Raw genomic sequence first — 24,939 nt, 5'->3', positions numbered from 1 at the left:
TAACAATAACATTACCATCATATCATCAGTACTATTACCACCATCTTGCAACTACAATTTCTTTGCACCTTATCTACCTATTTATCTTTTTTTTTTATCTTATCTTAAGTATTTTATTCTATTTTATTTTTTTTATTTTAATGTACCCGGCTGCTATGATGACCCAATTTCCCTTCTGGGATTAATAAAGTCTATCTATCTATCTATCTATCTATCTATCTATCTATCTATCTATCTATCTATCTATCTATCTATCTATCTATCTGTAAGAAATAAGAATTGATTTGTAAGTTGCATAAAATAGAATTGCTCAAGTAATTAATTAATCAATTATGTGAATAATTAATTACTTGTACAGTAAAAGCACAGTTGATACTTGAGTGCAGTGCAGGAGTATTTTAGTGAATATATATGAATGTTTTACATTCCACCACTAGTTTGAGTATTCACCACTGCTTTTCTGCAACCTCTTTATTTATCCATTCACTTCACCTGGTGTTTGATTATGGTAATTTGTTGTTAATTTGTTTATATTTACACTCTCACATCCAAAGTGACCCCCCCCCCCTCCACACACACACACACACACACACACACACACACTGGATGGGATCATTAAAGTTTGATCTGCCAGTGCGGTACAGCAAATTACGCATGCGCACAGCGCGTTCCTGGGCTTCTAACTGGCGCATGCGCACTTACAAATCCCCAGAACCAGCAGCAGCAGCGGTAGTTCAGGTCAGTCAGCCCAGTCAGCAGTCATCCACGCATCTATCTATATTCCCTTTTCTTAAATTAGCCACTTTAAGCTTCGCGATACCGCCCCCAATTTCAGCCTCGGTACGGAGCCGCCAGGCCGGGACAGAGACGGAGAGAGAGGCCTCGGCCATGGAAGCGCTCGGACCCGGTAAGATAATATAAAGGAAAACAGCAAAGCGAGCGAGGAGCGGGGAGAGAGCGAGCCTGTGTGTGGGACGCGTGTGCGCAAATGCGTCGCTTCACTGGGGGCCGCGGCTGCAGCGAGGCCTCGACGCGCTGACGGGAAAACAAACCCGAGGCCCAGCCCGTGGAGTCCGTGCATGCATATATATATTTATATATATATATATATATATAAAAACGCGTGTGTGTGTGGCTTTATTTACACCGAGCGGAAGCCACGTTGTTCTTTCTGTACGCGGAGGGTCGGTGTGTGTTGTTGTTGTTTTTTTTTTAATCGGTTATCCAGCAAATGTCTGCGCGGTTTTTGTGTTTTATTTATCAGAAGCAACGCACAGCACCGTCGTGTCGGGGCTGGCATTGTGTGAGTGGGGATTTAACTAGGACCTTCCTTCCTCCTTCCTTCCGCGTCGTGGTGTGTTTACGTTGATGTTTGTTCACGATGTGTGTGTTGTTTTTTTCTTCGGACGCATAACTACGACCTCATTTCTACACGGAGACCCTCACAATCCGGTCGAAATATGATCAAAAACACTCGACCTGTGTCAAATGTTCTTCTGCTAAACCATCTACATTTGTACCATCGCCATCAGGAACAGTGCGTCTCCTCGGGCTGCCCTCGTCCAAGATGACAGCGATGGGTGGGAAAAAAAAACAACAACATAAACGCCAATAAAACACACGTTACTGGCGTTAAATGAGCAGACGTGCGTGTTTTTTTTTTTTTTTTTTTTTTTGTGGCTCGTAATTTACAGTTGTGTGTTATTTTATGCGCCTGTGCGGGTTACAGCAGGGGATGGATGGCGCTTTTTATCGATCACATCTGCGGGGCCAGCTCCATATTATCATCTCCTATATGATAACAAAGGCACTTATTTTGCAGCGATGCAGCGATCTGTGATGAAGCATGCGGAGATAAAACCGCCACACACCTGTACACCCGGAGACGCAACGTCGTTTGTATTGTCCCAGCATGCAAAATGTGTGTTTACCTTTTTTTTTTTTTTTTTTAATTTGTCTTCTACAGAGTCTTCATTTTGTGTGTGAAATGCGCCCTTTCACACAAGAGGAACTGCAGTTTGCAGAGCAAGTCATTTCTTTTTCTTTTTTTTTTTTCTTGCCACAGTGAAGCAGTTGTTTATTTTTGTTGAATTGCTCCATGTCCACACACACATTGCTCCCATGCTCTAGAAGAAAAGGTGGTGACATTAGGGACGAATGTGGATGCATTATTTAAAGGGAGGACATTTGCTTCAGTAGCAGTGTTTCAAAAATACATTTTAAACAGATGCACGGTGCTGTGCAAGGGGGGGGTGTCCAGGGGAATGTTGGGAGACAACACTATTGTACAACCGTCCACAGGTGTGTTTGAGTCATGGCAGCCTCATTGTCACACATAATCAGTGCAATCAGGTTTTTATCCATGATGACAGCAGCTGCTACATTGCAAATTTCTCCTGATCCTCCTGAGGTTACCTGCCAGCCGGCTTAATTTTTGTGAAGTAAAGTGGAGTGCAAATGCAGGTTTTGCCTTTGCAGACATTATTTAACTTTACATTAATAATGATAAATAGGGATACAACAATGTGATTTGCTTCCAGTACCAATGTCAGACCTTTTTATACACTAATATTTTACCTATACTAGAGCCTAAGTAGTGTGCACAACCTGCTTTTTTTTTTTTTTTTTTAAGTATTCCTACCATATCCAGCAGCTTTGACAAACAAGATCACGCTGTTTCAATTCGATGCAATCAGCCAATTAGCCCCAGCAAAGTGAGAACAAGAATGATGTTGTATTGAGAGACAAACTAAAAAATTATATCCAACACTACAAAGAATACCCCAAATGAGAACAAAGTGTTCACATTGTGAGTATTTATGCAAAAAGTGCATTTGTCAGCCTCCCTGTGTTTAGTTTTAGAGGGCCAGGGTGTCTTCACAAAGCAGTTGGTTTAATCTTTATTTGTTTTTAATTTCCAGATTTGTGAGGTGTAACTGTTGAAGCTGCGTTCAGATACGCACTGAAGCATTTGGCACAAATGCACAGATTGTCACAGGGAAGAGGTTGATAGAGGCTGACAGACAACAGTTCGGTTTAGGTGGTGTGAACTGAGGCAACGATGAGCCTACTGGAGTTGAAAATGTTTCAACCTGAGCGAGAAATTCCCGATTATCCCAAAATAAATGACTTTATTTCATGAACAGAGACGGGGAGAGAAGCCTGGAGGTAAATAAATAAAACTGTAAAATTTGGGAATGTTTGATGATAATCAGTGAACTCTGTTAGACATAGACTGGGCATGTGTACTGGCAGTTGGGAAATGCATCCGTTAGCCCTTTGTGGTCCATGAACATGGACTGAACAGGTGGAATTTATGTGCATAACGAATCTTGCTTAGCGTTGGATCAGAACTCGCCCGTTAAAGTCAGAATAAGCTGCTCCTGAAGCAACAGCTAGGCATAAAACTTCTCTACACTGAGGGGCGGATATGTCCTCCTTATGAATGGTCTTTCTCAGTACTGCTGCTTTTCCACAATCTAGTGTAGTACCTTAATCCAGGTGATTTGCAGGTGGGGGCGTCAGCGCGCTCCCTGCTCAGTGCCACTAGTCTCTGACTCATCACCAGGCCAAGCCATCATCCTCATGCTTAGCTTAAGCCCAGCTGTCTCTCTGCTTGATCACACTGTGGTTACCAGGGACACGCATAGCATTAGTAGGCTCTACAGTGCACGAGTAGCAAACATGTCCCCGCAAATGTGAGCACACGTTAAACGTTGGGTCGGTGAAGAGAAAACTCGGCGTAGTAGGCAGCACTCTTTGTACTGTGTTTGTGTTGCTCTTTGAAGACCGAGTGGTCAATTTGGATCCATGCTGAAAGACGCACTCAGACTACATAAGGAGCAGGAAGACTTGCTGGCCTCCAGTGCATCAGTCATTTTCTGCGCCAGGAAAAGCTAATTTCACTTCCTCTGTTACTCAGAGTAGATGCAGCTCTGTCTCACTTGGAGCAGCAGCATAAGATCATGCAGGAAGCTTGCTTGACGGGTTGTTTTAAATGCCACCTTTTGACAAGTCTGCAGGGTTTCTTTTTACTCTAAACATTTTATTGATCAGCTATTCTGTCAAACAAAGGATTCAGAGACTTTATGTGCTACAGTTAAGACTTGCAAGAGTTCAATAATGCATGAGGGAATATATAAAACACACAATTAGCATACAAAATGTACATTTTTATCAAGACTAGACTAATAAACATTTAAAATATGCTTGTGGCATTCATGCACATTTAAAAAAGGCATATTGAGAAAAGAAAACCGTTGTCTTGTAGATGGGCATAATGTCATTTTGTGCAGCTTTAATTTGTTACTTATTTGTACTTTGCTATTTTGGATTGCCTGCGTGGTCATGTGATGTTTCTCCTGAACCATCTCATGTTAGGAGCTGTTGGTGGTTTATTTTTTTTCTCCTTGTCTGTACCCATATTTTCCCCATGATAGATTTTTGTTGTGGCACTAAAATATTAACATGAATGTAGGCCATGTTATGTTTTTGTTCCTCATCGTAGAGGCAGTGCAAAACTGAAGTGACCCAACATTTAGTCCAAGCATGACTCTGGTTCAGGGTGAGGCAACCAGTGGCTTTTTAGCCCCTCTCCTGTGGCTCCCTGTGGCTTTGACCAAAAAATTCAATAATGTGTTATTTTTTTTATTTTGCTCTGTGTTATAACTTCAGAGAGATTATTCTTATCTTTTTTTTGGGGCCAAAAATGGCTCTTTTGATAGTAATGGTTGCCGACACATGCTCTAAGTTCCTTATTTGCATACAACATACCCATTCTTGTTTGTGTTTGCTTCTTGATTTTGTTTTCATGTCATTTGGGTTTGGTAAGATTAATTGATTAGTTGATGGGCATAAATATAACTTTTTTTTAAAAAGCAAAAATAGTCAAGAAAGACTGTTTTCAGCTTCTCACATGAGACGATTTACTGTCATATCATTGACAGCTGAATATCTTTTGGTCTTGGGCTGTTGGTCAAGACAAGAGACAAGACATTTGAAGTCCCCTTGGGGTTTTTTCACTATTAGTTAAGTGTAAAAGTTATTTGCACAATAATCCTTGGTTGCAGCTCTGTATTGTGCTTCTTCATTCTGGTTGATCAGCACACAAACTAACCACAGATGTTGCCGAATGAAGAAAAACAGCAAACCTAATCAATTGCATGGTGCAAGTTAGAAACTAATTTAGAGCTGAAATGATAGGTCGACTAGCTGATTGATGGAAAACTAATCTGCTACCGTTCTGATAATTAAATTACTAATTTCAGCCAAACACTTCCTAGTATCAGTTGTGAGAATGTGTTGCTTTTTTTGTACTTTATAGTAGTTTTGGTTTTTGGCTGTTGGTCAGACAAACAAGGACTATCTTGACATTTTAAAGACTGAACAATTAATCCACCAATTGAGAAAATGATTGGCAGATGAATCGATACAGCCATAAACTCCTTATTTAAAAACCTCGGGCAGCTCGGCGGTGTAGTAGTGGTAAGTATGGTAGATGGGTTGTGGAGGGAAGGATGGGTTCAGGCATTTCATGTTGAGACACACACATATCTAAGTGTAGTAGTGTGGCAGCTGAGGAGGCTATATATAGGTCCAGCTCTGTTTTTGGTGAAAGTGGAAGAGGAAGACCTTGAACTCGCTGCACCTCTCTCACATTGAGACTCCCTCTGTAGTACCTGTTTGTGCGCCCAGTGAGCAGAAAAAATAAGAAACCCATGTACAATGTCAAACAATTCAATACATTAGACTTGCGGTATGAATTAGCCTTGTGTGGTGTAGCATTGAACTGCGTTTCCGCTCAATTTTTTGCCCACCCCCATATACATGCAACAGAGGACAAAATGTTATATAGACACATTTTCCTGCTTGTAAAGCTTTCCGAGCACACCATCACCAAAACGTACCAAAATGGAGGCATAAATGCATGCACTGTTACTATTGAAATTGAAATGCACTTTAGCATGCTTGTGATTGCATAATGTAGAATTATACACAATTTTCAGCCTTCAGTAAAGCGTAGAACACTTGGTACGCCTTTAGTTGCCATCAGTAACAAGGCCAGTAGGACAAAGTAGAGTGAATCATCAGATGATTTCAATCCAAGTCGTGACAAAGAAGAGCAGAAATGCAACAAATAGCTTCTTCTTTGAGACTGTATCATAAACATAATGATGTAGAAAAGCTGAGCGACGTTATAATCAAGCTAATGGTTTATTTGTATGATAGAGGAGGAGGGGGAGGATAAGGGGGAGGAGTGGGTAGTAGGGGGAGATGATTTGGGGCCCAGGCTAGATGAGGGCATGTTCGGAAGCGTATTTTCAGGAAGCGATGGGGAGGGTCCCGATTGTCCGTGCTCTCGCGCTTCACTTGCTAACTGGAGCGTGTGGGTGCAGGGAGTTCAGGAGGACCCCCGCAGTCCCCTAGCTGTCAGTTGACAAAAGCATTAAGCAGCCTCCTCAAGCCTCCTTCTATACAATATTATTTTAACTTTGTTTATGTGTGTGTGTATGTGTATGAATATGTGTGTGTGTGTGTGTGTATGTGTGTGTATGTTGCCTTTCGAGTATGCTCTCAATCCTTCGCCTCCTTTTGTCCCGAATAAACAAATTCCTTTTTGAACATTTTGCAGACACTCTTGTACAGAGTGATGACCAAAACAACAGATCATGGAAGATTTCAACAGAGCAGGCATCACAGTAGCTCCATCCCTCCTTCCTTCCATGTCAGTGAGTCGTGTTGATGTAAGAGATAGTTGATGCGTCATTATTAGGTTTACTTGGAGCTAGATGCGGCCTGAGGTCTCTTTAACTGGTGACATAAGCACTGCAGCCATTGTTTTCCTCCATTGCCTGCAGCTTTTTAATGCTACAATCTAAGACTCATAAGCACCACACCTGTGTCAGGTACCCGTGTACATGTACATGCATACACTGTACGTAATGTGATGAGTGAGATGTATGTGTGCGGCGTGTACTGTGTGTAACGGTAATCCCAGACTCTGTGTGTGGCACCCCTCCATATGGCCCTGCTGCTGTCTGTCTGAGAGGAGCTCGGTCTTTGTCTCGGCGTGAGGGGTGGGCGCCCTGTGTGTCTGGGTGGAGCTGGGGGCGGGCTGAAAGATAATTGGAGGTCATTGTTTCGCCAGCCCCCTTGTTGACCCATGTAGGTCAGGGGCCAGAGTTACGGATCACTCAAAGCGTGTATGTGGGTTTCTGAGGCCATTTCGGTGCATTCAAGCAGGTGTCACTGATGAGATTGTTTGCAACAAGCTTGGTGTTGCGTCGCGCACATTCATCTTTAAAATTCGACATTGAGTGCAAAGATGGGCCCACTCTCGCTGTCGCCACCTTTTGTTCACGTTCAAAATAAATGGCTAACATGCTTCATTTGAAGTCTGTTAAAATGATATTTATGCAAAGTAGTGTCTAGTGTCAACAATGTCAATAAAAGCCCTTATAAACTGTAAAATATGAACAAAACAATGAGTAACTGTTACATATTTCAGTACAATCACTTTCCTTTCTCTGCTCTCTCTAGGCCCGCCCGCACCAACCTCTCTGTTTCAGCCTCCACGGCGTCCCGGCCTTGGCACGGTGGGAAAACCCATCCGGCTCCTTGCCAACCACTTCCAGGTGCAGATTCCCAAGATTGATGTCTATCACTATGATATCGACATCAAGCCTGAGAAACGGCCTCGAAGGGTCAACAGGTAAATTAACAGTCAGGTTTGAGCAGGACATGCACACAGGGATGGGGTGGTTTTTTGTTTATTGGAGGTTTTGTCTTTTTGATATTGATGATTTTGAAATGCCAATTGCATCTGTGTGTAACCACAGACTGTCCAGGGAGAAACTCTGGGAGCAAGAAGTTTTATTTACTAGTAAAAAGGGCAATAAAGCAAAATAACCATTTTGTTTTACTGCAGTATGAAACTGCATGGTCATTTCTTGTTCATGTTGTCACCAGAAATATTGTTAAGTCACTGGTATGCCTGTGTTTTTTGGCTCACATCCTGTCCCTGTCTTCTAGGGAGGTTGTGGACACCATGGTGCGGCACTTCAAGATGCAAATCTTTGGAGACCGACAGCCTGGCTACGACGGGAAGAGAAACATGTACACAGCACATCCACTGCCGATTGGGAGAGACAGGGTCGGTATCTCAAATGCTTGAACCTTTTGTTTCATCAGCATGTACCACAGAATAAATGTCTTTTAAAATCAGTGTGTAAAAATGTTGAAGAATCTCTCCGCTCTAAATGATTCCTCAATGGGAGAAATGGCTTGCATTTAAGAACTTTTTAAACAAATACTGATATCTAACAGTGTCAAGCTGTTTCCTCTAACCTTTTCCTTAGTTTTCCTAGTTTATCAGTTTTAGCTTCTTGTTTACACTCTTTGACACTGTGGCTGTGCTAATGTAATGTTTTAATGTTGGTTCATCTTTTTGTTGTTTCAAAGACAAATCGATTCATCAGACTATTTCTGCGTTGCTCTTTATTCAACCTACTTGCTTGCTCTGTGGTATTTATTACCTGTCTCTCCCTGTCACTTGTTCTTTTTTGTTTCCATCTCTCCCCTTTGTCCTTTTCGTCTTCCTCGCTTTCCAATCTGAAGGTGGATCTGGAGGTGACTCTGCCTGGCGAGGGGAAAGATCAGACGTTTAAGGTGTCTTTGCAGTGGGTGTCTGTGGTCAGTCTTCAGATGCTGCTGGAAGCCCTGTCGGGTCACCTTAACGAGGTCCCTGAAGACTCCGTTCAGGCTCTGGATGTCATCACGCGGCACCTGCCTTCCATGAGGTACCGTCACTCACCACCTCTGCCTTTTCACAAACACACTGCCCCCATCTTTTTCGCATCTGTTGACAGAGTTATTGCTTTTCATCTTTTATTTGTCTGTATTACTTAATTTCCTGCTGTCTTGTGTCTTCCTGATTAAATCATATTACACAATTTAATTGTTGTGTTTACTGCAGCAGCAGCTTTTGTAGCACTGCAACCACTGAACCACAGGGCACCGCCTTCTTGATATGTTTGTGTCTGTTGACGTTGATTTTGGTATCATATCACATCACACTAAAATTGTGAAGCTTTGTATTCTGACGAGAAATCAATTCACTGCACTCTTATGCTCAAACCTTTTTTTGTTGGTACTGATACGTTTGTGTGGGTTTAGACCATTTACTACAATTTTTCTTGACACACAGATTAAGTGCACATTTTCAGACTCACCGTTGGATTTCATGCCCTTTATGTGAATTTGCAAACAAAAACATATCTTTTTGAGTGGTCCTCCTGTGCGTTTACTGTCTGATACAAGTTGAAATAATAATCTAACTCATTTGAATCTAAATCTGGCTGATAATTATTAAACAAAAACTCTTCTGGACGGTTAATTAATTGTGCTTTGTGTTGATTAATTTGATCCTTTATGTGTCTTCTATGTTTTTCTTTGTACTCAGGTATACTCCTGTTGGGAGGTCGTTTTTCTCCCCTCCGGAGGGCTATTACCATCCTCTGGGCGGAGGCAGGGAGGTGTGGTTTGGTTTCCATCAATCTGTCCGTCCTGCCATGTGGAACATGATGCTCAACATCGATGGTAAGACCTGAGGGATTTAAGTGTGCTTTCACTACATTATTTTGCAAAACCTCAGTACACTTATTTGCTATAATCGATATGACTATACCTGTTGTACAGTATTCTGTATCGGGCCGATATCTGATGTGGGTGATAAGTGATAGATATAAGATTTCTGTGACACAGAAAACTGTCTTTTGTTTGACAGTTGCCTGTGGTTTTAGTTTAAACTCACAAGTTGTGGCCTTTTTTTTTTTCCTGCTCACTTTGCTTTCTACACAGACTTATTGCATTATCGGGCAACATTTAAATAAACATGATTAGTTGAGTGAAATTTTAGTTGTGGCATGTGACCACTATCTGCTAATGTGAGATGGATTGACTCGCAAAAAAAAAAAAAAACCTGTGCAGCATTGAAATGTTGATTTTAGAAATCCAATGTCAATGAAGCTTCCAACTATTTATTACAGTCCTAGTTAAAACCCACCTTTGTGCTATAACATTATTAACCAAACAGCCTTTGAACTTGTATCGATTACTCAAATTGAACCTCTGGGATGGTGTTCAATCATCACTCCTATACCTGAAACATGGCCCCCAATGATTCATCCACTTGCATTAAAAAAAAAAAAACTAAAAACATGTCTGTTTTCAGTTTCAACACCAGTTAAATCAGTTGAAATTGTAAAAGTCAGTCTTACACAAAGTATCTTGGCACCAGAGCAAGTTCCTGAATCTATTAAGAGTGAAGCTGTAGTTGAGTTGTCCATTTCACACCAAGACCAAGAACACTTCTTATTCTATGACACTAAGACAGAGATCATCATGTAATTATAAACACAGGTCCTGGGGTGAAATGGTTTGCATAGTAGGTTTCTTTGCATTCACTCAGTTATATCGAGGAGATTAAGTTATTGTTGTAGATGTTTAGCAGTCTGTAGCTGTTGCTGATGAGGTCAGGATTCAGTATAGCCACAAGAAGGTGCTTTAAAACTGTCACTGCTGCATCCCCACTCCTCAATCCTACGGTTTGACCACACTCTGCCTGTGATATACACTATCATAGACTCATTTTCCTTGCTGCTTTTATTGTTTTATGGGACTGATTTTTCTGAATGATATCTTATCTGTTCTACCCCTCAGTGTCAGCAACAGCTTTCTACCGCGCTCAGCCTGTAATAGAGTTCATGTGCGAGGTGCTAGATATACAGAACATCAACGAACAGACCAAACCACTGACTGACTCGCAGCGCGTCAAATTCACCAAGGAAATAAGAGGTGAGCACTCAATATCAGCGCACACGCACATTTACCAACAAGTAATGGAAGGCCAACATTAATAGGCATGCACACATTATATGCACAGCTTCTGTGACTCACTGTGTATCAGATTCACCACAGAGATTACAGATAGGCACATGCATGTTTGTTTTTATGCAGTGTGTAATAGCTAAAGAATCTACGCCCACTCCTGACACATAATCATGCTGTATACCCATTACACACATCACTGCTTAACACACACTAATACTGAAGCTCAGGTAACAAAGGATTGTGTTTCTGCCTTTTGAACAGAAACTGTCTCAAATCAGAAAATATGTCCATGAGATTGTGTTCATAGCGGATCTCTTGAATAAAGCTGTGCTTTTATTCATAACTCACAGAATGTTTGAAATGCAAGAAAAAACTGAACTATTCCAAGCAGCTCCAGTCTCTGTTTGTCTTTTTTAATTATGTAATTGTAAATGCACAAAGAACCACTCAATAACCTTGCAGGAGTGAATGGCATTTTACAGATTTGATATTTTGACCCAAACAGTGTGGAATTTCAACCGCACATTTTCTTCGGCAGACACATGTAAGCTCTCTCAATTCTCCTTTTGGTTTGTGTTTTGAGCAGAGTTGTGACAAATGTGTAAAAGGAAACTGCAGAGAGCTGAAACACCCTGTATGCTATTGACTGCCTTGTCAGCATTTATCTTTATCATGGCATGAAAAATGACAGTAGTGAAACAGAAGAGTACAGTTCCAACCTGCTAAATGTAAAGCTAATATTTCAAAATATTTTAAATTACAGTTGGACCGAAGATGTTACTGCTTCTTCACATGACTCCGTATCCATTCTGTCTTGTATGTTTTTAAACAGGCTTAAAAGTTGAGGTCACACACTGTGGTCAAATGAAGAGGAAGTACCGTGTGTGCAATGTAACGCGCCGGCCTGCAAGCCACCAAACGTAAGTGCTGTTCCTACACTCATCAGTTTGTTCACTCTCATATGTCAGCGCAGGCAACTTTGGACATTTTTCCTTTTTTTGTGTGTGTGTGTTTTTTGTTTTACATACTTGTGTACTTATTTGTGCTTTGCCCACATTTTCCATTTATTCACAGGTTCCCCTTACAGCTTGAGAACGGCCAAGCCATGGAGTGCACAGTAGCTCAGTATTTCAAGCAGAAGTACAATCTGCAGCTCAAGTATCCACATTTACCCTGCCTGCAAGTAGGGCAAGAACAGAAGCACACCTACCTTCCCCTGGAGGTGAGAAAGAGGCAGTTTTTTGAAGCATAAAAATCATTATTTTAATTAACATACTTTACATTTCCAATGGCGTTCCTCATATTTAATTTTGTTACAATTAATAAAATGTTTCTTCCTGCTCTATAGGTGTGTAATATAGTAGCAGGCCAGCGCTGTATCAAGAAACTTACAGACAACCAGACATCCACCATGATCAAAGCTACAGCGCGCTCAGCCCCCGACAGACAGGAGGAGATCAGTAGATTGGTGAGTGCTGTTTCCCTCTTGGGGTGGGAGTAAGAAAGGCAAGTTGAGCTGCTGGCATTTGGCTGATTTTTCTTTAAGGACTTCTAGTTTTCAGTTGCAGCCGCTTCTATGAACTCAGCCTTGCCTAAAGAGAGAAATTGAAGTTTTTATATAGTTGTTCTTTCTCATTCTTAATCTCTAATTCCCCTTTATTTTCTCCTCATTTCTTAGGTCAAAAGTAACAGCATGGTCGGGGGCCCGGACCCTTACCTGAAGGAATTTGGCATTGTTGTGCACAATGACATGACAGAGGTGACAGGGCGTGTTCTCCCAGCGCCCATGCTGCAGTATGGGGGCCGGGTGAGTACAGACACAGGGAGGGACTGTGGCAGGGTGAGTACTGGGCAGGGGCTTCACTCTGGGGGCACAAACCTGACTGGGGCCGCACAGGGTGGGGGGGCATCATAGAGTGAATGATGGGACATGGGGGGAAGATCCAGGGTGAAACCTAGATTTCTGAGATTAATGATCATTAATACCTATATCTGAGCTACTGCTTTTTTGCTAAATGGTATATAGAGTTGCAAAGTGGGAGATGGTCTTCAGGTACCCTTGGCTGTGCAAAAATATTTCCCATTCCTTTTTCACCAAAGAAAATATGAGGTGAGTCACAGTTGGAGTACTTCTGTGACTCAAATGGACATCACATTCCTGCTGTTGAGTCATCAGTACAAAAGATGAACAACTGTGTTAGAAAATATCTGGTTGCTTTAAAAAGAAAGTGGCAGCTACAATTCTGTGCACATAAAAACGGAAGGTGAGAAGTTAATTAAGATTCCCACGCTGCATTTTTGTAGGAAACATACAGAGACCTGTTTGAAATTCTGTAATTTACTCTAATGGCAAGTAAAAGTTGCCGTTTACGGTGTTTACGCTGTACTGACAATACGATCTACAGCTTAAATTAACTCGCTGTTTAATTTTGGGTCATTTTTAGATGCATTCAGCAACTCTGGTGCAGTGTTTTGTCTCAATTGCACCTTTTAGAAGCATTTAGATTTTGCTACATCTTTGATTTGTGCTATGACTGGCTTCTTCAGCATAGCAACAGCAGCCAAGGCTCATGGGTATTGCAGTATTTAAAGCCGTCTGCCATGCCATACTGATGGACAAAACATGATTTCTTAGATCAGAACAACTGAAACTGGTGGCTGGAACAGAAACCTATAGGATTGTTACATTGTCTGAGAATCTGTTTCTATGTTGAGTAAAATTTAGGACATATTAAAAGGGATTACAGAATAGAGAAAAAAAAAAACACTTACAGAACCAGAGGCTCTTCCGATTTTGCAACTCTTGTATACTGTAGATGAACCAGTCAGTTACTTCATGAGCTGACTAGGTACATAAATATATGCAGACCTATAAGACCTGGAACTTGCCCCGTGTTATAATCCTGTGGCGCATCTCTGCAGTCTGTAAAGTGCATCTATTGTATTCTCTTTCCTTTCACTGACGCAGCTTCTAAAGTATGTAAATATTGCGGTGCATGTAGATGAAGGCTTCGGTTTTCACCTGTTGCATTTAGTAGTGTCAGTGGAGGAATGGAGGTGAGGATTAAGTCATTGCAGACTGCTGAGATTCACCTACTGAATCCCAAATCAGCCTTTTGGAGAGAAATGTTTTTTTTTAGCAGACCTGTATGGATCTATAATGCTATCATTTGCATAAAGCTTGTCAACAAAAGACATAACCAGCAGCCTTTTCTCTGGACAAGAATTACAATTTTTTTTAACATAAATTCAGACTTTATAATCCTACACTGCTGCCTGGCTGTCAGGCATGAGAGGCTGAATTGAGATTCAAGGATTGTGTGTAAGGGGGGAGGAATGGATGTGCTGTCAACAGGAGTACGATAAGACTCGTAGCCGCCCAGCATTAATGTAAAACCTGTCTGGAAAAAAAATCACTTTTAAAGCCTGTGGAGGGAGAATGTGACTTTATCTCCCATCTGAAAATGAAAAGGTTAATAAAAATACTACAGGTGCTGCAATATAACTCCACATTTAGAGGCAGCGTTCAATGGTTCTGCTAAGATAAGATGAAACTTTAATGATCCCTGTGGGGAAATTGGTTCAGTGTATGGGCCAGCTTTCCCCCCTTTTTTCTCTACTTCATTTGTAATTGTTCTTCAGAGACTTACAGCAGATTGTTGCTTGAAAAAAAATATGCCAGTGCCAAGCTTAAATCCCTTTATTGGCTGCTTGAACTATACGTTGGTTAATTTACCAAAGATCCTATCACAACACTCTCCTTGGCCACTTGCCTGCTGGGATATCGAGTCTAATCGGCTTCCAGTGAAATGCCCTTAAATGTAGACTGAAAGCTTTTCCCATTTGAATGAATGAAACGTACACACTGTTTATTTTAAAATGGCATGCTGATGTTGACGGACATACAGTTGCATCAGAGGATTCACAAAATGAATACTCCCTGAAGTGACTACGTCCAACATGCGAGATGGGAAAAGCTGCAGTCTATTTCCTGTGTAACATACACTGATGACACTTTTATATTACTGACAACAACCAATAAATGTTTATCAGATTGTTTAAAATCCTGAAACTTGATCATGTTGAAGATTATTTTGAGATGATCTTGTAATGAGTTGGAGAAGCTCTTAACTTTTCTTGGCATACAACTCTCAAGTAGTTCATTGTGATCTCTGGTTTTGGAGAATAAAGGCTCTTAATGGCCTTTGGCAAATCTCGTTAACTTAATTGAAAGCCACTGCCCTTTGAATTTGTATTCACCACCACACTCGAAGTGGGAGCACTCACCTAATGATGTGCCTTTGAATAGATACACTACTCTTGTTGGCTGTCCATGCCAGGACTCCTGATATGGGAAGCTATAAAACCAGCGTATTTATGTGCCATAAAAGAACTGAGCATTTCTCTTCTTCTAAACGAGTCTCACAATGCCTGCTACAGACTGTGTATGTCTAGTGCCCATTAATACTTCACGCACAGGCACACAGACATCATTATATACTAAAACTGATATAAATGTATAAAACCAGCTTTGAAGCATTTCAGTGTGCATAGAATAGTTTGTACAGTGTCTGTAGGTCAGCTGGATGGGGTTTTAATACATTCTGTTTCTGTGTATAAGATAGAAAAATGAAAGTGTGGGTTGGGATGTAGTACCTTTTGTATTGGCTCATCCAATCGGTGGGTTGACTAAGAGAGTAGGGACTCTCTCCGCAGAATAAGACCGTGGCCACGCCCAACCAGGGCGTGTGGGACATGAGAGGGAAGCAGTTCTATGCTGGAATCGAGATCAAGGTCTGGGCTGTGGCCTGCTTCGCTCCACAGAAACAGTGTCGAGAGGACCTGCTGAAGTGAGTCATGGCATCAACTGTTGTGTATAGCTTTATGAGGAGGTGTGTCCAGATTAAAATAGTAATGGATTATGCTTTTTCAATAGGAGTTTCACCGACCAGCTTCGAAAGATCTCCAAGGACGCTGGGATGCCCATTCAAGGCCAGCCTTGTTTCTGTAAATATGCCCAAGGAGCTGACAGTGTGGAGCCCATGTTCAAACACCTCAAGATGTCTTATGTAGGCCTGCAGCTGATTGTGGTCATCCTGCCTGGCAAAACACCAGTCTATGGTAAGAGATTAATAATTTGTGCATTTTAGTGAATAAGAAAGAAGATGTGAGAATAGGAATTAAATTGTTTTTTTTTTTAATTTTTATTCTACAGTAATTCATTTTTTAAAAAACATTTTTTGTGATATTTATCTTGGTCATCTCTGTTTTCGTCTGCAGCTGAGGTAAAGCGGGTGGGGGACACACTCCTTGGCATGGCAACCCAGTGCGTGCAGGTGAAGAACGTAGTGAAGACGTCCCCTCAGACCCTCTCCAACCTGTGCCTCAAGATCAATGCCAAGCTGGGAGGCATCAACAACGTCCTGGTGCCTCATCAGAGGTAAGCATGAATTTTTGTTTTCTTCTTCGTTGCAGTCTAGATGGGAGTCTGGAATGCTTCTTGGCTTTGAATGTTGTAGATCGGTCAGATGCTTTCTGAACACAAATAGTCCCCTGGTAATCATGTGGTAAAGAGCAATCCAAATTGTAGTAATAATCTAATCATTTTCATTTAAAATGTAGCTGTTCTTGGTATTTGGTCTGGTGCCTAAATTCTGGGAATCTTTTTAATTTTGTATAATGATATTTGGATATTTTATCTTGCATATTTTCCGTCATAGTCGTGCTGTTTTCTGTTTTATAAATTGAAAAAGAAATGTGATGTACTGGCTTATGATACAATGTCTCTTTTCTTTATTTTGCTTATCCGGTACTTGGTTCAGGCCCTCTGTGTTCCAGCAGCCCGTCATCTTCCTGGGTGCGGATGTCACACATCCTCCAGCGGGTGATGGGAAGAAGCCGTCCATCGCGGCGGTGGTGGGCAGCATGGACGGCCACCCCAGCCGTTACTGCGCCACAGTGCGAGTGCAGACGTCTAGACAAGACATGTCCCAGGTAACTGCATTCTGTGTGTACGTTTAGATTTTCACACTATCGATGAATGGTTAATTTGTACTCTTATTAAATGAACAATTCCTTTTTTTAAAATCAGGATTTAATGCATCACTTTGGCATGACCAACTCTGCAACATTTAGGCTATTTATTAGTAATTTATAATATTACAAGATGTCAGTTTTAGACTTTTCTCCCATCAAAGCCTGATTGGAAACTTTTAGTTTTCTGTTTTTGTTCACAGTTCCCTCCTCCTTTCTGAGTCTAAATCAGTTGTTGTTTTTTTTTTTTAGGAGCAGCTCTTTAGTCAGGAGGTAATCCAAGACCTGACCAACATGGTGCGGGAGCTGCTCATCCAGTTCTACAAGTCCACGCGCTTCAAGCCCACTCGAATCATCTATTATCGTGGCGGTGTGTCAGAAGGACAAATGAAACAGGTGAGAGACTGGCACGTGGCCACCTACCCTTGGCAGAGTTTTACCAGTTATTTTCATGCTCATCTCCAGCTTATTTCTGCCATATTTTTGCCATTTTGGCGTGCAAATCCCACATGAAATCTTTTTAGGCAGGAATTGCAGCTTTCATTGTGAGAGGAGGCTGAAAAAACTTAGTTTGAAGATGAAGCCACAAAGAATATGCCATCCGAATAAATTCAAATGTGAAATAAACATGGAAACGTTGTATGCAGTAGCAGTGTATCATGTATGTGTGCATCTGGTTTTTGTCTTGGATTTTCAGGTAGCGTGGCCGGAGCTGATAGCCATCAGGAAGGCCTGTATCAGTCTGGAGGAGGATTACAGGCCGGGCATTACCTACATTGTGGTTCAGAAACGTCACCACACTCGTCTCTTCTGCTCCGACAAAGCTGAGAGGGTCAGTAGGCGGTCACTCCACTGCGATGTGTGGTATATTAATCACTTTCTATTGTACAACACTGTGTCATGTGTCTCTTAACTGTAATGTAATTGATCGCCCCCCTGCAGGTTGGGAAGAGCGGTAATGTCCCAGCAGGAACCACAGTGGACAGCACCATCACACACCCGTCCGAGTTCGACTTCTACCTGTGCAGCCATGCTGGGATTCAGGTAGGGCTCTCTCTCTCAGTTTCTCGAAATGTTATAAAAATTGCATTTTGGCCAAGTGCAATATTAAAAAAACAATTGTTTATGTTCAAATTCTGATACAAAAATGATTATTCCCATGCTAACTGGGAATTATATCACAATTGCAATATCAGTTAGTCATGCAGCCCTAGATTCAGGTGAGGTTTACTCACTCACACACTAGATGAGTGTTTTTTTTTTTTTTTTATAGTCAATTAAATGTTGTCAATTTTATAAGAAATCTCATGCAACTTTGCATTGCTCACTCCATGTCTCCAAGTCTCTTTTACAGTTTTGAAATGGTGATGAATTGGCACATTTAGACAAATTAGTTCAGTGGAAATTGTCCTCAGGGGTACGGCAATTTTGCTATGTGGTTACCGCGATAATGATGCTTAATGACAATAAACGGCATGATTTGGATGCTTTTTTTTGACCAATCAGGTGGTTTGGCTGTTATTTAAAATGTAACACTACCCACAAACTATCTTTTCAATATGAAACACTTGTCCACTGTAAATTTAAAAGATGGCTGTAAAAAGTGGAACCAGACACTTGCAGTGGCTCATGCACATTACAGCATTTGGTTCTTGCTCTTCAGTTTGGTCAGGAGTACTGCTCTGTCCTAGCTCACTTACCTTTTAAGTTTAATGCTGCACTTCTGTAAACATATGGGAATTCCTGTTTACAAAGAACCGCAGTGGGGTTCTTATGCTAAAAATGAAAAGATGGTTTTCGAGTGACCAAGTAAATTGTATCACTTTATCACACCATTACATGAAATTATCAGTACAGTATTGACCTCTAACATGTTGTGTTCCATCTCTCCTCAGGGAACCAGTCGTCCCTCCCACTACCACGTCCTGTGGGATGACAACTGTTTCACCGCCGATGAACTGCAGCTCCTCACCTACCAGCTGTGCCACACCTATGTCCGCTGCACGCGCTCCGTCTCCATCCCAGCACCGGCCTACTACGCCAGACTAGTGGCTTTCCGAGCTCGCTATCACCTGGTGGACAAAGATCATGACAGGTGAGGCTGCCCTGGATATCTGTGGTCCCAGTTCAAGAAAGATTATTAGCTGGAGACTTGGACCAAACCCAGAGGGACAAGTATCGTGTGATAGCCTTTACACCCCTTTGTAAAAGCATCCTAAAGCACCCTTGTTTTCCTGTCAATTTTTTAAATAACTATGTTTTCTGATTTGGATGTGTATGTTGTACAGGGCATCTAGTCTGTTCTTTTTGTCTCTGCAAAGCATGTTCTAACATTTGTTTTTTAAAAAGTGATTTAAAAAAAGATATTTTCATAATTAGTGTAGAGGAGAGACGAGAGAGAAAGCTCTCCGGACTGACCCTAGACCAGTAGACGCACATGTGTTTCCAGAGGCAACAACAAGGCTTTCGATTCCTGTTTTTATCCCCGCAGCCTCCATTTCCTGCATTTCTATGATGTGATATCATTTCTGACAGTCAACGTAAACCCGGCCTTTGTCTGTCTTGCAGTGCGGAAGGCAGCCACGTGTCGGGTCAAAGTAACGGCCGGGACCCCCAGGCATTGGCCAAGGCAGTTCAGATCCACTATGATACCCAGCACACCATGTACTTCGCCTGAGCTAGCGACCACGTCAGCCAGTCCACCCGCGGATTCCCTTCCTTTCTGTCTTTTTTTTTTTTTTTTGTCAGTCTCTCCCTCTTTCTCTCTCTCTTATTCTTCTCCCACATCTTTCTCTCTCTCCTTGTAGTCTGTCTCTTTCTCTTCACACTCACTCTAATTTTCTGAATCTGCACCAAAGCGGCTCTTGGACGAGGGAGACCTGCTGTGTCCCTATGTCCAGCAGGTTTTTGTTTCAAGGAACAATCAGCCAACCAGCGTTCCCAATCGAGCCGCCTTTCAAACCAGCAATCCAGCACTGCGATCCCTGAGGGTTTCAGTGCACAAAAGAAAAGAAAAAAAGGACAAAAAAAACCAAACCATACACACATACTACAAGTTGAGCCATTATTTTGAGTTTGTTTTTTCTATTTGAATGTCTGCACTCTTGTGTTTGTAAGATACACTGAGCAAGGGAGTGGATTGGCACAATCTGTGTCAGCGCAGCTCTTTAGCTCTCCCAGCTAAGCAGGACTCTTATCTACTTTTACCTCAAAGCCCCTTTGGGCAAAATCTGTCACAAGGTCTTGGGTTTATTGGGTGGTGGGGAGGGAACTCTACAGGAAAAGAGATGGAGGGGAGTCGACCTTTTGAGAATGAAATATATATACATATATATATATATTTTTTCCTTTTTATGAGCGTGTGTTTTAACTTTTTCTCCTTTACGGTCTTTTACAAGCGAGGTGACCTGGGTGTCATGCCCATTACTACTTTCCTCTCATCTTAGCGAAGAATACGCAAGTCTGTGTGCGTGTGTTTGTGTGTGTGCGTGTGTATGTGTGTGCGTGCGTGCATCTCTGTATATACATGTACTGCTGTATGGGAGTTTGTGTATGCATGTGTGTTTCATGGCAGGCCACTGAATTGTAAAGGGAAATCAAGGAGATAACTGCTGTAAATGCCTCAGATTTGTTGTTTTTATATTCACACATACAGTACATATAAGCATATATTTACATCTATAGAGCAACTTTGAGACATATGACTTAAAAACAGGCCTCATAGAGGCTGGTGTGGGTATTTTTAGTAGTCCTGGGTCACTTATTAATTGAAATGCTTTGAATTACATTTTGAACGCGTGTGTTCGACGTGCTGCCAGCGCAGTATGGGTGGGATTTGCACCTTTGGGAGCCAGCTGCTCCTTTTTGTGCCTCTAAAACATCACTGAATTCCAGAAAAAAAAAGTAACTTAATCCATTTCGAGTAGTAAGTGAAGTCAGGTCTGACGTGTAGCAGTAGTAACCGTGGTCTAGCCTGTGACTGGCTCAGCATTGGGACCTGTTGAATGGCTGAAGGCATTAAACACAGAGTATGGTCTTATCAGCCTTGCTTTCTGTGTGAAAAGCAGGATCTTATTTTTCTTTGGACCTGATTATCTGAAAGATTATATGACAACACGGCTGGACGTTGCTTTTCTTCCTTTTTTTTGGTTTTGTTCTTTTTGTAGTAGTTTCAAGGGCCGGAAACCAACGTAGTTTTTAGAGGTCTCCTTTGCTAATACTGGCCAATTCATTGCACTGACCCGGGACGCTAGGCAAGCAACAGAGGGCACTCTCAATCTCTCGTACCTTTATGCATTTATACATACGAATCAACAAAGCAGATTTGTAAAAGTTTAATATAAGATGTTTTGTGGTTATCTTAAAAAAAACTGTTGTTTAGAATTAGTAGTTTACCATTGATGTTGTTGTTGTTATCGTTGTTGTCAATGTTGTTACTATTGTGATGATGAAATTTTACGGTTGGCAGCGAAGCCAGTTATATAGTTAATAGTGCGACTTCAGGAATAGACTTCAGTTGTTGAGCTGCAGGTTAAGGGGTTAGAGCTTTGGGTTGGAAATTTTTTTTTGTAGCATTCTGGTTAATGGTAAGAAAAAGAAGTAGGCCCCAGGATGGATGAACTCATGCTCCCTCTGTAGATTCTGATGCGAGTAAAATTTAGCAGCAGATTCGAGGTATTGTGTAGCACTCCGACTGGTAGAACGGATCTGCTTGTGTACATCATTCAGCTGATGACGGTTGGTTTTGATCAGATAGATTGAGACAATCAGGGATTGTAATCAGAATGAACCTAGATTAAGGGATTTGTTAAAAAGCGGTTTGCGATAGGCAATGAGTTGAATTTTTAGACTTTTTAAAAAATTGTTTCTATTACTCTGTGTGTATTTGAAGTATACCCATCTTAAAGTCTCAGCTATTTGACGGTGTTTGTTTCATATTTTTATGCATTTTTAACACTGGATTAAATGAATTGACAATAAGCATAAGCACTGCCCTTGGACCCCCTGTACAAACACTCGGCATACTGTTACTGTAGAAACCGCGGTGACGCGCTGTGGTGACGCGCTGTGGTGACGGTTGCACAAAGTGGTGCCCCCTGGTGTTGCGATCGGATAAAGATGTAGGAAAGGAAGAGTTTGGAAAAACAGTCGACGTGCACGCCTCATCAGGGGGGGACAGCTCAGTGGAAACCCTTTTGTAATAAACCACCCGTAAAGCAGCAGGTTTACTATGAATGAGTTTGAGCACCTGCCTGTTGAAGGCGTGGGCGTTGGCATCGGCTAGGAGCAGAGAAACAGGAAACGAGGAGGGCTCGGGGGGGCGGGGGAGGGGGTATTGGGAGGATGTTGTCCAGGCATTGCATGCAATAAGTTTTACTCTTTGTTTAAAGGGGGCAGATCAATTTTTAAAACGTGCACTAGTTTTACCAAGCCAAGTGGGCTGTGATTGAGTATTCATCTGGCATCTCTAATGGGCAGTGATTTGATGTTTTATATCCTTCACAATATTTGATCATTAAACTCCAGTCGAAATAAATGATCACTCCGTTTGTAACATGACATTGCAAAGCAATATTAACCCAGTTCTAGTTTTCAAATGTGGAAAAACAAAGCTATAATTCTACTCATTGTGGTTGTTGGTCTACTCTCGCAATTGTGTCTCTGTACTTTTTATTTTTATTTTTTTTAGTTTATTTTATTTGCTTGTATCAATCAGTGGGAATGTGCATTTGGTGGAATAGTTATGTAGGCTTTAGACAATTTCCTTTTTAAAGTAACAAAATGTAGACTTTGCTCGCCTGCATGCCAGAGTATTGTCCTTTTAAAAAAGAAAAAAAGAAAAAACCTTTTTGGAATCATATTTATTATGAGAAAGAAAAAAATCTAATCGCTTTTTTTTTTTTTTTTTTTTTTTTTGGGGGTAAATGTTATCAATTTAGTGGGACTGTTTTAGGCTAGCAATATTTGTCCAGTCTCTCTAAGACGCATTTTAAAGATTCCTACACAAATGTCAGTAATTTTGGGAGGTACACTTTTTTGAGGCGAGGGGGTCCAGCTCTTTGCGTTGTGTTCAAATTCAAACGAGGTACTTTCTTCAAATGTGGACCCGTTAAAGACCTAACCCCTCTCCTCTTGGCCAGGTTGCTATAGCGAGCATCCATTTTGTCTCCTCGTTCCTGGTTTGTACCTGTGGCCACGCCTCTTGGTGGGGGCTCTCCTGTCTCCATGGCAACTCTGCTGACCCCTCACAAATGCACTTCCTCTTTGTGAAGGGGTCCCCATGGCATCAGCGGAGCAGGATTACCTCTTTTTAACCTTTTTAAAAAAAGATCCATAATTCTTTCTGTGCCCCCGATAGAAAGAGAGCATGAATTATTTTTAAATTCCTCTCACTTTGATATATTGTTATATCTTAACGGATTTGTAATTTGACATTGTGTATCGTGTATTTTAATTTTATTTTATTTTCCCTTTTCGGTTCCTTTTTTGGGGGGTTGTTATAGCTCTGCTCTGTTTCTTTTCTTTTTTTTTCCTGCTAGTGGTCTCTGAAGCTGTGTGTGATTGTTTAATAGCAATAAGAATCATAGAATTGGAACATTCCAATTCAGTGATTGGAACATTCCGATCAGTGAATGGAACGTTCCGATTCTGTGAATGAACGGAGCCCTTTTCTGACCAGTTGTGAGAGGGCGAGGCCTGTTGTAGCCCCGCCCTCAGCACAGGGCCATTCACTCGCTGTTATTGCTATTATGTGACATGTTCAAATACATTTTTTTTTTTTTTTAGCCTGCAGGGAATTCTTGTGTTAATGTGCAAAGTAATAAATTGGTATTTTATGCCTATAACATAGCTGATGTGTTTTCATCATTGATGACAGATGTTTTGGTATTCTATTGAAAAGTACAGCTAGTTGAATTAACAACAGATTAAAACCAAAGCCTCTATGTGCATGTATATGGTCACTAGATGGCATTCTTTACCAAGGTAAATGGGATCACTTCATTACTGAGAAGAGTAAAACATTAATGATCTGTCCAATTCCTCACCTTGATGGTCATTTAAGAACAGTTGAGTGAGGCACGAAGATATCAAAGCACCTCGCTGATGACATTTTTCAAGTTATTTTCTTACAGACCTGTGTTCTAACCATGTTAACAAAGTGTAGATGCAGCCATACTGAACTTAAGTCCATGTCACTATCTCATATTTCATACAAAGTTACTTTAATCTTTAGACCCTGAGATCGTATATGAACCTGAGGGTCTATGGGCTTTCATACGAATGCACTAAAACACCAAACAGTTTGTCAAAGTAGCTCAGGGATTAACCTAGACATCTAAAACACTAAAACATGAATTACTGCAACTGGTAAACCTGTGTAGCAGCTCTAAATATTGTATATTTGTTTGGCACCATTTAACGTCCTGGCAGGTACACAGGCAAAACAAGGAAGGAAGGTGTTTTTGTCTGTGCCTTTTTTAATATTAAATGTCTTTTAAGGCGTTCTCAGTCACATAAGTCGGGCAAGCATTCACAAATGATCCTCTTACGTTTTTCTTTGTATTAGATTGTTCTTACACACACGCGCACACACACACACGTTTCAGGCTGAAAAATGTAAAATGAGTTATTCACACAACATTATGTACTATACTATAATAGTCAAATACAAGAGCAAACTGCAAAAAAATTTCATTTTCTTGACAGCTCTGTCATGTTTAAACAGTTTTATTAATGATCAGTAGTATACTGATTTCGAGAACATTTAGCTGATGAACTTTTGTAGAGGTATTAATGAATTAAATCTATTAAAGATGGTTATTTTATGTCATTTGTCCATAAATGTGTTACTAAATGTTTATTATTTGATTTAAATGTAACATTCAAGTCTTGCTGCAGTTATCATTTACAAAAACATTTAAAAAAGAATTTCTCTCCAGTAACTTTGGATACACTGCTGCAACTATTGTGTTGGTAGGGCCTCCCCTCTTGGTGCCTCAGGTAAAAGAGGTCATG

At 41.1% G+C, this 24,939-nt stretch overlaps 1 protein-coding gene across 4 annotated transcripts; it reads left to right on the top strand.

Moving 5' to 3' along the window:
- The first annotated feature begins 705 nt into the window (after positions 1–705).
- Positions 706–23,772, top strand: ago4 (argonaute RISC component 4). 4 transcript variants are annotated; one of them, XM_051390246.1, is made up of 20 exons: positions 706–907; positions 7,540–7,711; positions 8,032–8,152; positions 8,617–8,798; positions 9,461–9,597; positions 10,720–10,854; positions 11,396–11,434; positions 11,723–11,810; positions 11,965–12,112; positions 12,239–12,358; positions 12,569–12,730; positions 15,607–15,740; positions 15,827–16,011; positions 16,171–16,330; positions 16,713–16,884; positions 17,176–17,319; positions 17,621–17,755; positions 17,866–17,967; positions 18,819–19,018; positions 19,492–23,772. In XM_051390246.1, exons 1-20 carry the CDS (start codon positions 889–891, stop codon positions 19,598–19,600), a joined length of 2,664 nt encoding a protein of 887 aa, XP_051246206.1. In that variant the 5' UTR covers positions 706–888; the 3' UTR covers positions 19,601–23,772. The 4 variants fall into 4 exon arrangements, with proteins under 4 accessions (XP_051246206.1, XP_051246204.1, XP_051246208.1 ...); XM_051390244.1 differs by having other exon boundaries at positions 15,592–15,740; XM_051390248.1 differs by lacking the exon at positions 11,396–11,434.
- The last annotated feature ends 1,167 nt before the right edge of the window (positions 23,773–24,939 follow it).

The sequence above is a fragment of the Dicentrarchus labrax genome, unplaced genomic scaffold (assembly GCF_905237075.1).
Source record: "Dicentrarchus labrax unplaced genomic scaffold, dlabrax2021, whole genome shotgun sequence".
Lineage (NCBI taxonomy): Eukaryota > Metazoa > Chordata > Actinopteri > Moronidae > Dicentrarchus > Dicentrarchus labrax.
Note: the sequence above shows the minus strand (reverse complement) of the source record. Positions and strands in the feature narration are given on the sequence as shown.

What these genes read in the sequence shown, in the direction of transcription:
- ago4 (XM_051390244.1), top strand. An exon ending in CAGGGAGGGACTGTGGCAGG is followed by an intron (nt 12,731 to 15,591) that starts GTGAGTACTGGG and finishes CTAAGAGAGTAG; the next exon opens with GGACTCTCTCCGCAGAATAA. An exon ending in GCAGCCATGCTGGGATTCAG is followed by an intron (nt 17,968 to 18,818) that starts GTAGGGCTCTCT and finishes ATCTCTCCTCAG; the next exon opens with GGAACCAGTCGTCCCTCCCA.